Below are 13,362 nucleotides of genomic sequence, written 5' to 3' on the forward strand. Positions count from 1 at the left end.
TGTCATCTCTACAGGAATGGGGAATACCTGGCCAGTGTGCTGCATAAGGCCCATGCACTATAATTACAAATGCTTTTGACTTAGAATATTTTCAGCTTGCCATGGGTTGGGATCAGTAGTGACCCCATCTTAATTGAGAGTGCTATGTTGTTATCAGCCTCATTTCCTGGATATTGTTATCAGGAGCCCAATGAGCAGTTTGTACTAAAACTATGTTGGCCTGACTGTTGAAGTCACTGAATTTCCCAGCTTGCGTTTCTGAGGAGCTTGGAGTCTGAGAGGCACACAAGACCACTACTGCACCCTCCCTCCCCCTTCCCACCTCATCAGGCCCAGTTCTGCCCATCTCCCAGTGAGTGACCTGGGTGACCTGGGACCAGTCATCTGACCTGCCTGGGAAGCTGGCCAGGGAGCAGGCTCTGCTTCCTCCAGAGGCTTGTCAGGAACAAATGAAGTCATGGATGAGAGGCTCTCTGTGAACTCCAAGTTAATACAAACATAAGAGATCATCATTCAAGCGACAAGTCCCTTGTTGATCAAGCATTTCTTTAAGGGGGGAAATAGCAAGGAGTCTTAAGTAGGACCCCCATGGGAGTGGGGAGCTCCCAGCACCTCTGCGGGAAGGGGCTAAGGCTTTGAAGATGCCATTAATGTCGTCGTTAATGGAGATAAAGCCGTGGCCTTGCCGTGATTTTCCCTCCCTCCCTTCCTCTCTAATTGCATTCACCTCAAAAACCCACAAGTAGCAGCAGGTCCCAGTGGTCATTACTACATTTGAACAACTAATTAGATGTTGGGAGAACCCTGGGTTTTTGCTTTAATAGGGGCAGGGGAAGGAAAGAGATGAACAGGTGGGTCTGGGGCAAAGGGTCTTGGACCGGCCCTAGTGAGTCCCCCATTCAGCTTCTTTACCCCCCTCTTTGTCCCTTAGCCTTGGCAGGTTCCCATCCTGCCCGCCTCTCTGGGCTGAAGTGGACTGCTGGCCCTCAATGGCCAGCCTTCTCCTCTGGAGGGGCTTTTGTCTGTCATTGTTTTTATTGTCTCCTCCATGGCTGCCTGAGCGACTGGTTCCCACGCTTCACATTCTTCCCCAGGGCTCCCCAGGGGTGGGGATGGGGGGGTAGGGGGAGCAGGTGGTCTGAACCTTGTAAAGAATGGACCGGGTTGTATTGTCGTGGTGCTGGGAGACAGGAGACCTGGCTGCCAGCCCCCTGGGGACTGGGTCAAGCCAGTCTCTCCCCTGGCGGCAATGTCCTTGGCTGGGAAGTGAAGGGCATAGTCGCTTGCTGAGTCTCACCACCTTTAAGATGCTGTAGTTCTTTTTTTGCACTTGTAATCCAAACCTGACCTCCCAAATCCACACTGCATGTTGTCTGGTGGTGTTAAGTTCAATTTACTTAAAGTAGATGACTGCATAAATCTTAAGTGTACAGTTTTGGGAAGTTTTACCTAAGTCTGTGCTGGCATCATCATTCCCCAAATGAAAGTATAAGTTGATTGGTGTAGCAGAGAGCTCACGGGTTCTGGCAGGTGGCGTGTGGAAGGTAGGTGATTTGTGGGGTTGTTGGGACCAAATAAAATGGTTCATCATGAAAATAGGCAACTAGTCACTGACCTAGGGACCTCTAATGAATGGTTCTACCTTGTATCCTTTACAGTGAAAATTCCTAAAAGAAGCCAGGCACCAGTGGCTCATGCCTGTAACCCTAGTTACTCTGGAGGCTAAGATCTGAAGATAATGGCTCAAAGCCAGCTCAGGCAGAAAGGAAAAAAAAAATTCTTATCTCCAATTAATCAGTAAAAAAGTTGGAAGTGGAGCTATGGCTTAAGTTGTAGAATACCAGTGTTGAGCAAAAAAGCTAAGGGACAGTGCCCAGGTCCTGAGCTTAAGTCTCAGTACTGACCAATGGCAAAATAATAGAAGCTATGTAGATAATTGCATGTTTTCTAACAACCACAGTAAGTAAACAAAAATGTGAGGAAGGGGGATGGGAGGTAGCTCAGCTGATATCTCCAGCACTGCGCCTGTGTGTGCCTGTGTGCGTGCGTGCACATGCATGCACACACGCATGCAGTCCTGGTCAATATAGAATAATGTTGAGATACTTTGCACTTCTCTTGACTATTAAGTCTTTGAAATACAGTGCTTATACTTTAGGCACATCTCAGTTTGTTGTGACCACATTTCAAATGGCCAACATCACCATGTAGGATGGCCAGCTCTATCTAGACTCTTCAGACTCTTGGCTTTCACCACTCAACCTAACTTGTTCTTATCAAGTTCACCAGCAGCTGCCATAAGCACTTTCATGGTGAATTCACAACCCCCCCCCCTCTTTCTTTTCTCTCTTACCACCTTTTTGTCATTTTCCTCTTGCTCTTTGTGGTTTTGTCATATGTGTGTCCCTACCTGGGGATTTGCACATGCTAGGCAAGAGCTCTACCACTGAGCTATGCTGCTCCTCTTCATCACTGCTTCATTCCCTTCTTCATTTTCCTCAGTTGGTTTCTGGGATTTTTTTTCTCTAGAGGTTTTCTTCTGGCTTTTTTTGAGGTAGTTAATTGGGAGATAAAAGTCTTATCAGATGGGGCTGGGAATGTAGCTTAGTGGTAGAGTGCTTGCCTCGCGTGCATGAAGCCCTGGGTTAGATTCCTCAGTACCACATAAATAGAAAAAGCCAGAAATGGTGCTGTGGCTCAAGTGGTAGAGCATTTGCCTTGAGCAAAAAGCTCAGGGACAGTGTCCAGGCCCTGAGTTTAAGCCCCAAGACTGGCAAAAAAAAAAGAAAAAGCCCAACAGATTTTCCTGCATGGGCTGGCTTTGTTCTTTAGATCTCAGCTTCCTGAGTAGCTAAGATTACAGGTATCAACCACTGGTGGTAGAATGGCTTTACTCTCTGTGGTGTATTGGGGTGAGTGACCAGGTGGACATAGGGAACCCCCTCCAGTTAGGCCTCTGGCCTGGAGCACCTGGGCTTGCATCCTAGCTCTCATTTGCCAAATGTAGTCATGGGCAAGTCTAGTCACCTTCCTGTGCCTCAGTTCCTGGTCTGTAACTGAGGAAGACCACTGCTTGTCTTGAGTGTTGGAGGTGGGGTGGAGAGGAGCAGTTATGATTCTGTGCAAGGAGCTACACATCTGGAGGTACTTGCTGAGTGGTAAATTCAAGCCATGGGGCTTGAACTCAGGGCCTGGGCACTATCCCGAGCTTTTTTGCTCAAGGCTAGTGCTCTACCACTTTAAGCCACAGCTCCAATTCTGTTTTTTTTTTTCTTGGTGGTTAATTGGAGAAAAGAGTCTCACAGACTTTTCTGCCTGGGCTGGCTTTGACCCACGATCCTCAAATAGCCTCCTGAGCAGCTAGGATTATAGGCGTGAGCCACCAGCACCCAGTACTTTATTATACCTTATGATACCACTCTGGGAAATATTAACTCTATAAACTTTTTAAAAATTAGACTGAAGATAAAAGCAAACTGAAATAGACCAGCATAGGGGACTTTTTTTATTGTATTTACAAAGGAAAAAGTAGGCTTGATCTGAAATCGGATGAACTGGATTTGGCTGTGTTTGGACTCCGGGTGGCCTAAGACTCTGGCGGAGGCTTCATCCATGGTAATTCCTGCTGCAGAGAGGAAGAGAAAAGCTCAGTCCTGCAGGGCACAGTAGTAGATAGAGGGAACCAGAGATGTTGGCAGATGTCTGGGTTCCCAGAGTTAAGGATGCTCGTGTGTGTCAGCAAAGTGGACCTCTATCTTATTCCCTGTTCCACCAACCAGCTCACTGAGACATGGACCAGTCAGTCACTCCCCCAGACAGTTTCGGCCAACATCCCCTTCCTGAACATTTCCACCAATCACAACTGACTGTGCAAGAAGTTATGCAAGTCCTGGCTACCTCAGTGCAGCATGTGTGCTGTGGGAGCAGGGACTACCATCGTCCTGTGCACTGCTGATCCCTCCCACAGAACCTGGCATGTGACAGTGACTGGGCGACTGTCACAGGGGTGGGAGGAAGGACGCAAGCATGGGAGGTTCAGATCTTTCCGCGGTACTGTCTTTTTCCTTTCTCTTCATTTCTCTTTCTTTTTTCCTCTCTCTCTCTCTCTCTCTCTCTCTCTAAGCTATGTTTAGACATGGTTTCACTATATAACCCAGGCTGGCCCCAAACATGTGATCCTCCTGCCTCAGCCTCCTGAGTGATGCGATCACAGGTGTGTGCCACCATGCTGGTTCTACACGCATTCTCACCTGCTGTTCTCCCAGGCCCTCTAGTGATGCCCTGGTATTTGCAGCACTTGAACAGGAGGGGAACAATGGTTAGAGAGGCCTCCGGGTCCCTTAAGAGAGCTGTGAAGCCTCTGGCTTTGAACTTGCAGAACAGAGAGACTTTCCTACAATTGGCCCTCTGTAGGACCTCAACCTTAGTTTGAATGGCTTCTAGAAACACAGCAGGTAGATGATAACCTAAGGCCAAGGTGAAAGGCTGGGCACATCCTTCTTAGAGGCAATATTTTTCTTCTTTTAGAGGAAGTATTAGAGTGAATATTTAGAGGTGATCAGAGCTCACCCACTCCTTTGCAAGAGGAGGAAGTTAGGTGAGCACCTATTGCTGTGGGAGTTGGTGACAGAATCAGGTTTCATCCTGCCTGCCTCTGCCCGGTTTTCCCCCTTGTCTCCCCATGGCCTGCTGCTGTGTGTCTACACAGACAGCTCTAGGTGTCTAACTAGGTTGGGAGGTCAGACAGGGAGCACATGGAGCACTCTGTTGGAACATGTCTATGCTCAAGTTTGAAATCCGACTCTGAAATACACGTTTCTCTCCAAATAGGACACTCTGGAGACTTTTCCCAGCCATTAGAGTTTTATGTGAAGATGTGCCAGGGCCACAAGCTGGCCTGGGCTCACCGATCCCTGTGGAGCCACAGCCCCACCTCTGCCTCACTTTCCCTCTTCTTGGGAATCATTGGACAGGAAGCATTCAGGAGAAACCTCATCTCCTTGTTTTTGTGGAAAAGCCTCAAAAGCCTGTGGAAAAGAATACACACACACACACACACACACACACACACACACACACACACACACACACACACACACACACACACACACACACACACACACACACACACACCTGCTCTTTTGCAGTAGGGCTGCCAGGATGCTCTCCAGCGCCATCTGTTCTTGGTCTGCCCACATGTGGTCCAGCTGCCGGCCTGGCCGCAGCTTTGCTCCCTGCCCCTGGTTCTTCTCTCTATGTGGTTACAAAAAGAGCTGGGGTTTTTATGGGGTGGCATGTGGCAGGCAAAGGTGTATCTTTGCTCTGTGGATTCTTTCCCACCATGGAATGATCCAGCAACATTCAGGGATTATGGCAGTGAACAGTATCGTACCCAAGTAGATATTGCTATAAAATTCTCCCCACCAGCAGGCACCATGTTAACCATGCGATCCAACATCCTGCCTACCACTAACTCAGCAGTACTGAGTGTACTGATAGGACACATTGCAGCCATTACCTATGTGTGCTTTACTTGAGTCTGATTATGAGGGATGGAGGTTAAAAAGAAAAAAGAAAAAAGGCCAGTGTCATGAAAGACTGAGGAACGCTTCCAGATTTAAAAAATAAATAAACAAAAAATAAAAAACAAAAAATGAATGAGAGGCTGGGTACCAATGGCTCTCGCCTGTGATCCTAGCTACTCAAAAGGTTGAGATCTGAAGATCTGCTCTCCAGTTAACTAGAAAAGCCAGAAGTGGGGCTGTGGCTCAAGTGAGAGCATAAGGTCCTAAGTTCAATGTCCAGTACCAGCACAGAAACAAAATTTTTGATAACTAACAAGATATGACAACTAAATGGAACCCAAGACCTTGCATCAGAAAAAGAAGTCATTTTATAAAGAACATCTTGGAACCGTTGATAAAATGTGAACTTGCACTGTGCGTGGCAACTCTGTGGTTATGTAAGGATATGTGCTAGGCATCAGGAGGTGAGTGTAAAAGTCCTAAGGGAAAAGGGTCAGGAAAACCGCACAGACGCTAATGAAAAACCATAGGCCAGGTGTGGTGGCGCACACCTGCAATCACAGCTATTCAGGAGGCAGAGATCAAGTGGATCACAGTTCAAGGCTAGCTTAAGCAAAAAATTGTTGAGACCTTCCACTCAATCTCCTCACTGAGTGTGGTGAAACATTCCTATGTAGGAGACATAGGTAGACCAACCATGGTCTGAGGCCAGCCTGGGCAAAAATTGAGACCCTATCTAAAACAAAAGGTCCTTTGTGGGGGGGGGAATGACTCAAGTGGTAGAGTGCTTACCTAGCAAGCATGAGGCCCTGAGTTCAAACCTTGGTATCACCAAATTAATAATAATAATACATGTGCATATGTGTTTGAGTATGTACAGGTCTATATCCATATATTGGTCTAGAGTAAGGAACTATGGTAAAAAAAATTAAGGAATTGTTTAATATTGAATTATTGCTGTAACATTTTTCACAATAAAAACTTTTAAAAAATGTACAAGTTGCCGGGCGCTGGTGGCTCACGCCTGTAATCCTAGCTACTCAGGAGGCTGAGAGCTGAGGATTGCGGTTCAAAGCCAGCCCGGGCAGGAGACACCGTGAGACTCCTATCTCCAATAAACCGCCAGAAAACCAGAAGTGGCACTGTAGCTCAAGTGGTAGAGCGCTCGCCTTGAGCTGAAGAGCTGAGGGACAGCGCCCAGGCCCAGAGTTCAAGCCCCACAACTGACAAAAAAAAAAAAAAAATGTACAAGTTGTGACATCAGGCTGAGTGGACCCTAGCTCTGCCAACTGCAGTTTGGGGCCCTTTAGAAAACACTTATGGACCTGGACAATGAGATGAGTGACTGTCTCTATATTGCTTGGTTTATTTGAAGATCTGAGAAGAAACTAGGAAGAGTGGCTGGCACTTTCATGGGCTTCCTGTTATACCCAGCACTGTGTCAAGTGTAGGGACAGGGCCCTGTCGGCCATCAGATGTTAACAATGGGTCAGTGCTGTTGTTATTGTCAGAGCTTGGAATAGAATAGGCACACAGTAGGTACAGGGACGAGTGGGCATGTGCCACTCTGCTGTACAGTCAGAATGACAGATGCTGTGTCAAGACAGAGGCCTCCTGACTCCAGCCTCCCCACGGCAACAAAGAGGGCAGAAACCACAGGGACTTCCGCTCACGCTTGCTGCCTGTTCATGATGTCCTGGAGCAACTTCCGGGCAGACAGCTGGCCCAGCACCTTCCGGTAGCTGTTGCTGAAGATGGCATCTGCATAGCGCCGCATCCTGTGAAAGGGATCAGAGGTTGGGGTGCGGGCCAGGCGAGAGGACAGTTGGAGGCCACACTTACCTGTCTCTTCAGTGGTCCTCTGTGTTCCCCATTTGTCCCTTAGAAAGACTCAGAGCCTGGTTGAGTGGCTTTTTGGGGGCTTCATGTCTAGTCCTCCCCTTGGGATGGGGAAGAAGTCCTCAGGGCCAGCTGCTGGCTCCATCTGGCATCCCTTCACTGCCATGGTGGGGAGACCCGGGAGCGTGACAGCCTGGAAGCTGCTTACCTGAGGGGCAGGGAGGGAGGCGGCAAGCAGTGGGAGCTGCTGCTGAGGGCCAGGATCACGATAAAGAACACCCACAGTGGCATCCTGCAGCCCCGGATGGCACCTACAAAAAATAGCAGGAGGAGATGCGGCACGTCAGGTGCAGCCCTGCCATCGAGTTGCCCTTCGCCTGTTGGGCTCAGCCCTGGGCTTGTCTCTGTTGACAAGGCTTAATCTCCGTCCTCTGGAAGCTGTGCGATTAAACAAAGAATGCGGATTCAGCTACATCTGGATGCAAGCTCTGCCTCTGCCAGTGCCCCGTCTCATCCATCTGTAAAATGGGCATGAAAAAGCCACCTTACTGAGTCCAACAGGAAGCCAATGACAGGAGGGAAACGGCCCTTCACTCTAAGGCATGAGAGGTGAGCTCACACCTTGGTGAGTGATGGTGGACCTTCCCTTAGTGCGCCCCCCTCCCCCAGACCAGGGTGGCACTGACTGCCAGGAACAGGAATAGATCTCTGGCTCTGTCAGACACATTTGAGTCAAACATGGCTCTTTGCTTACTAGCTGTGTGTCCCAGGGTAACTGGTCACACCTCTCTGGGCCTCAGTTTCCCAATCATAAAATGGAGATGAAACCTATCTCTACAACAAGTGAAGAGCAGGTGCCATGAGCCACCTGTGGAAGGCACACAGAGAAGTCTCTGGAAACCTTTGTGGTGGTCACCTTCTACTGCCCTCCTTGGAGGCATTCTTTAGCTGTGTCATTTTGAGTGCTGTTGGAAGGAAGAAGGAGAGTTAAGTCTTGCTTGACAGTAGTTTTAACCCAGGAAGGGATCTGAGAGCTCTGGCAGCCAGTGTGTCACAACCTTCTCATAGATCACGTAATTATCCTTAATTGGGGGCCTGTTGACATTGTGCTCTGAGTTAGGGGATGGGCAGGCTGTGGGAGAGAGAGCCAGCAGCCAAGGAAGATGCGCTGTGGCTGGTCTGTGTCTCAGCCACCTAGAAACAGGGTCTTCTCTCCCTCCCTCCCCCCTCTCTCTGTCTCTCTGTCTCTCCCCCCCCTCAGCCCCCCTCCCTGCAGGATGTTTGCGCCAGGGGGATGTAGAAGCCCCACCAGTCTTTGAGAGGGCAGTACCCTCCATGGCTGTGATGGCCGCAGTAGCCTCTACTTCTTTCCCTTGCCATGCCCACTGAGGGGTGGGTCCCGTAGGCAGGACCAGCATTGTGGGGAGGGGGTGGGGATCCACTTATTTTTGCAGACTCACAAGTCTTCTTGGGCCTTGCCCCTGTCTGCAGACATCATGCTCTCCACGAACCCAAGGACACCTTGGCTGGCAGGAAGCACCCATGAGGAACTGCCCACAGGGCCTGAGGAGTTCGTACCTCCAGAGCTGGAAGAAGTAGCTATGCAGGTGCCAGAGGTGAGCCCAGCTAAGACTGCTCCCCACCTCCAGGCAGGCCTCCAGTTCCTGTTGGGGGAGCATTCACTGTCAGAAAGACAGGAAGCTCTCCACCTCCAAGCCACTCTTATTTTATTTTTGACTTAAAAAAAAATACTGGGTGTTGAACTCAGGGCCTTGAAGAAGCTACATACCATTTGAATCACACTTCCAGCCCCGTTTTTGCTCTAGGTTATTTTTCAGATAGGATGTCACTTTTGGTCTGGGGCCAGCCTTAGACCATGATCCTCCTTTTGGAACTATGATCTTCCTGATCTCTACTTTCTGGATTACAGGTGTAAGCCACCACACCCAGTCCCAAAACAGTCTTATTTCCAAGCAGTTCTTAGTGCTAGGAAATTTTTCTCATTATATCACATCCAAAGTGCTTTATCTTATCAATACAGTCATCTACTGCATAACAACATATTGGTCACATATACAGCTGTGATCCCATAAGAGAGATGCTTTAGCTGAAGAAACAGGAGTCCAGGTTTAGCTCTGGAGAAAGCAGCGGACTGAGGCCTCTCAGCAAAAGAGTGAGAGGGTCCTCATCACAATTTTGGTGGCCACACATTCTACAATCTTTGCACCATAAAAAAAAATCACATAACTAGATGGTTACATTTATCAGCCTAGACATGCATGGCCAGCCATGTTTAGCCTCTGCTATTCTGGTAAGGATAGGGGAAGCAGGCCAAGGGAAAAGACTGACGTCTGTTCTAGGGTGGCCTCTTTTTGTCCACCTGCTATGTCTGTCACCCAAAGCATGTACACTCTCCCCCCCCCCACCTCCCCCTGCCATGCCAGGCCCTTTAGCTTTGCCACAGCTGTAGGCCTCTGCTCCTCAGGCCAAGGACCTGCAGTCTGTCCTTCTCTTCCTCATACCCTGTCATTCTCCTTACCTCCCTTATACTTGGCTTCCTCCTCCCAGCTGCTCCCAGCTGCTCTCAGTTGCTCCTAGCTGCCTTAGCTGAAGAGGAATTTTCTTTTGTCTTTTTTGTTGGTATGGGGCTTGAACTCAGAGCCTGGGTACTATCCTTGAGTTTTGCTCAAGGCTAGTGCCCTACCACTTTGAGCCACAGCTCCACTTCCAGTTTTCTGGTGGTTCATTGGAGAGAAGAATCTCACAGACTTTCCTGCCCTGGTTGGCTTTGAACCACGATCCTCAGATCTCAGCCTCCTGAGTAGCTAGGATTACAGGGGTGAGCCACCTGCACTCAGTTTACAAGGGGGATTTTCTAAGTAAGGAGATCTTTGGAGACATGAAGGACCCTTAAGCCACTGCATTTTGTATTTCAGTGGCAGCCTTCGCTTTTCTTTACTGCTTGTCTTGGAAAGGTTGGAGCATCTCTAGGCCATTGAGCTCCTTGCTCCCCTGCTCAGAAGCCCTTGGCCTCAACTCCCTCTGCCTCCTCTGCTTCCACCCCTCTCTCTAGGGCTGGTATAACTGGCGGGGCCCCAGAGCCTTGCTGCCCCACCCAGGTACCCCCCACACCACCCTCTAGAGCAGGCACAGCTGGGCCATTTCACAGCACAAGCAGCAAGCTCAGAAAGAAGAAAAGGCTTTCCCGTGGTCCTCCATCAAGTAAACATTGGAGTGAGTCCTTCAGAATGGCCCCCTCATTCCCAGGCAGCCCAGCAGGCAGGTTCTCAGCTACAATACCCTATTCACAGTGCCCACCATTCATGAGATCTTTGAATTCATCACCTGCATGTGGGAAAGGCTCTGAGCAGGCAGAAAGCTTTGCTCTTGTCCCTGGGCCTCTGAGGAAGCCAAAAGGGAAACAAATCGGAACACCTGCTGGATTGCTACCTCCCTCTGAACATGCAAGGAGTTGGGAAGTAAAAAAGAAGTTCATCAGAGGGCAGACATCAGGGGCACAATAGCACTGCTCATTCAGTATGAGGGCAAATAATTGCCCAGGTTGGTCAAGCAGGAAGCTCCACATTTGCCAGAAATCATGTACCCCAGGAGTGGGTCCAGCCACAGCAGCCCCTTGTGGGCTATGGGAATGGATGCATACCTGTGGGACAGTCTGTGAGGCTGCCAAATCCTACTGGAAAAAAGATGGGGACAGCCAGAATATGTAGCCTGTGGCAATCTAACAGCTAAGGATAAAAGAGCCATGGACTGACACATTCCACATGGCAGCCTAAAGAGGTAGAAGTCATGGGGTGAAGCATAACCCCAACCCAATAGCTTCACTGACACATCTTGTGTGACACTGTGAGCTTTTGAGAGCTTAAAAGCTCTCCTGATAAGTATCAGCTTTCTTCTCATACGTGTGTGTGTGTGTGTGTGTGTGTGTGTGTGTGTGCTGGGGCTTGAACACAGGGTCTGAGCACTGTCCCTTAGCTTTTTTGCTCAAGGCTAGTGCTCTACCAGTTGAACCATACCTCCACTTCTGGCTTTTTGCTGGTTACGTTGAGATAAGAGTCTCACTGACTTTCCTGCCTGGGCTGGTTTCAAACCTCAACTCCTTAGATCACAGCCTTGAGAGTAGCTAGGATTACAGATGTGAGCCACTGGCACCTTGGCTACTATGAGCTTCCTGAGGGGCTCATTCTGTGAATAGATAGATCTGAGTTACCTGAACTCAGCACAAGTGAGCTCTTGCTCCTCCTCATCAAGTGACTCCTTGGCCAACTTGCTTGCCACACATGCAGGAGAATTCTGCAAACATGTAGCTTGAGCTAATGACAGGGGTGAGGCCTCAAGTAGCCAAATTAACAAAACCACTATAAAAACCTGAGGAGGGAAGACTTTTACCTTTGTCAGATATTCTGCACTGGAACTGAGAATCCCAAAAGAGTGACACCGTCATTCACTGTATACGCTGTTTCACCAGAAGCATTCCAAGTCGAGGGAAATCTAAGTTTGTGCATGTTTGCAGTGCTGGGGATCAAACTCAGGACTTCCCACATGCCAGGCAAGTGTTCTACCACCAAGTTACCAAATCTACAGTCCCAACTCTATAAGATTTTAATGAAGAAATACCTTGAGCTGTTATTCAAAAGACTGACATCCACATCCTTCTAGAAAGGAAGGTGGGGTGGAAAAACCAAGCTCTTCAGGATCGTGTGAGCAAGCCTCAGGGAATAGGCATGGGGTTTAATAACAGAGGACTCTAAGGACTGACAATTATGTCTAAAACTTAAGTAAGGAGCATGGCTGCAATTGAACAAGAAAGCAAAATGTCACCAATTTCCAGGCAATTATGTTGGATCAATTGTGAGCGATCAATGCGTTGCATTGAACTGCAGAGCTACTTGTTTTCTCTCCCATCCATGGCAGGATCATATTGACAGGGGAGATGCTAGCCGGCTCTCATCTTGCCCCAGAAACCTGCCCACCCCACACTGAGACCTTCCTTGCCTGGAACACACTCCTGCTGCACATTTGCTTGCACACTTCTCCACAGGGCATCCACAATGATGCCAACATGGCATCAACCACCCAAAGCATGTCCTAGAGCCCCTCATGAAAAGGTATATTGTACCCAGAGTGGGGTCCCAAAGCGCTCACCGATCCATGGGCCAAAAGGATGGTGATGGGCCTTTTGACTTGGTATCTCTTCATTGGGGAGAATGTCAACTTTTCTCGCCCCCATCCAGCCCCTGCCCCCGGGATGCTCCCCTCTCACCTCTGATGTGACAGGTTGTCCCTCAGCTCCTCTGGCTCCACTCCGGCAGGGTGTTCGCTCTGCTCCAGCGGCTGTGTGCGTGGCGCTCCCATTTATACCTTCATTTTCCTAAGCGTCAGAGCCAATTACCCACAAGTCAACCAATACACCATTTTTAGCATCACACTGACAAACCATAACAGTGGAAAGAGGTTTTGGCCCCTGCTAATCAAGACTCCTATAGGACTCACCCTTTATCTCTGCTGGGGGACAGGGGATGGCAAACAGAGAATACAAAGTTATAGTATAATTCTGAGACGAATAGAGGGCAGAACACTGCTACTCTAGGAAGATGTTAATGCCCAGGTTTTGCTTATTTTCCCAGATGAATGAATCTTTGAAAAAGTTCATGCAATTCCATCTGTTTGTAACTTTATTTCACTTTAGGGTAGACAACATTATCAATAAGTGTTTTTTTTACCCTTAGCGAGGAAAAGGGTTGTCTGTCTCCCTTGTCGACCCATTATCCGAGTTTTCTTGTATTGATTTAGATCTGCTGCCGTCACAGGCCCATGTTGACAGCTAGCCCTGGAGCAGCTGCTGTCCTGTGTCGAGACAGAGACCATGAACAAGTGAGAGGAAAGAGGTGAGAGACCTTGGGAGAGCTGTTGTGTGTCTAGATTTTTCTAGCTTATAGGCTAAGGAATCTTCAAGAATGACATAAGAGCATAAGAGGCA

At 48.8% G+C, this 13,362-nt stretch overlaps 1 protein-coding gene across 1 annotated transcript; it reads right to left on the reverse strand.

The window, feature by feature from the left end:
* Window positions 1-3,567: 3,567 nt before the first annotated feature.
* Ghrh (growth hormone releasing hormone) lies at window positions 3,568-12,657 on the reverse strand. The gene is made up of 5 exons (XM_042694820.1): window positions 12,646-12,657; window positions 7,573-7,675; window positions 7,199-7,303; window positions 5,134-5,253; window positions 3,568-3,625 (listed from the first exon to the last, which is right to left on the reverse strand). The coding sequence occupies exons 2-5, from the start codon at window positions 7,653-7,655 to the stop codon at window positions 3,607-3,609; spliced, it is 327 nt and encodes a 108-aa protein (XP_042550754.1). The 5' UTR covers window positions 7,656-7,675; window positions 12,646-12,657; the 3' UTR covers window positions 3,568-3,606.
* Window positions 12,658-13,362: the final 705 nt, after the last annotated feature.

The sequence above is a fragment of the Dipodomys spectabilis genome, unplaced genomic scaffold, assembly GCF_019054845.1.
Source record: "Dipodomys spectabilis isolate Male_0828 unplaced genomic scaffold, ASM1905484v1 ptg000175l, whole genome shotgun sequence".
In the NCBI taxonomy this organism is placed as follows: domain Eukaryota; kingdom Metazoa; phylum Chordata; class Mammalia; order Rodentia; family Heteromyidae; genus Dipodomys; species Dipodomys spectabilis.

What these genes read in the sequence shown, in the direction of transcription:
- Ghrh (XM_042694820.1), bottom strand. Translation starts at nt 7,655, where the DNA reads ATGCCACTGTGGGTGTTCTTTATCGTGATCCTGGCCCTCAGCAGCAGC. An exon ending in CCTCCCTCCCTGCCCCTCAG is followed by an intron (nt 7,304 to 7,572) that starts GTAAGCAGCTTC and finishes TCCCTTTCACAG; the next exon opens with GATGCGGCGCTATGCAGATG. An exon ending in ATCATGAACAGGCAGCAAGC is followed by an intron (nt 5,254 to 7,198) that starts GTGAGCGGAAGT and finishes GTAACCACATAG; the next exon opens with AGAGAAGAACCAGGGGCAGG.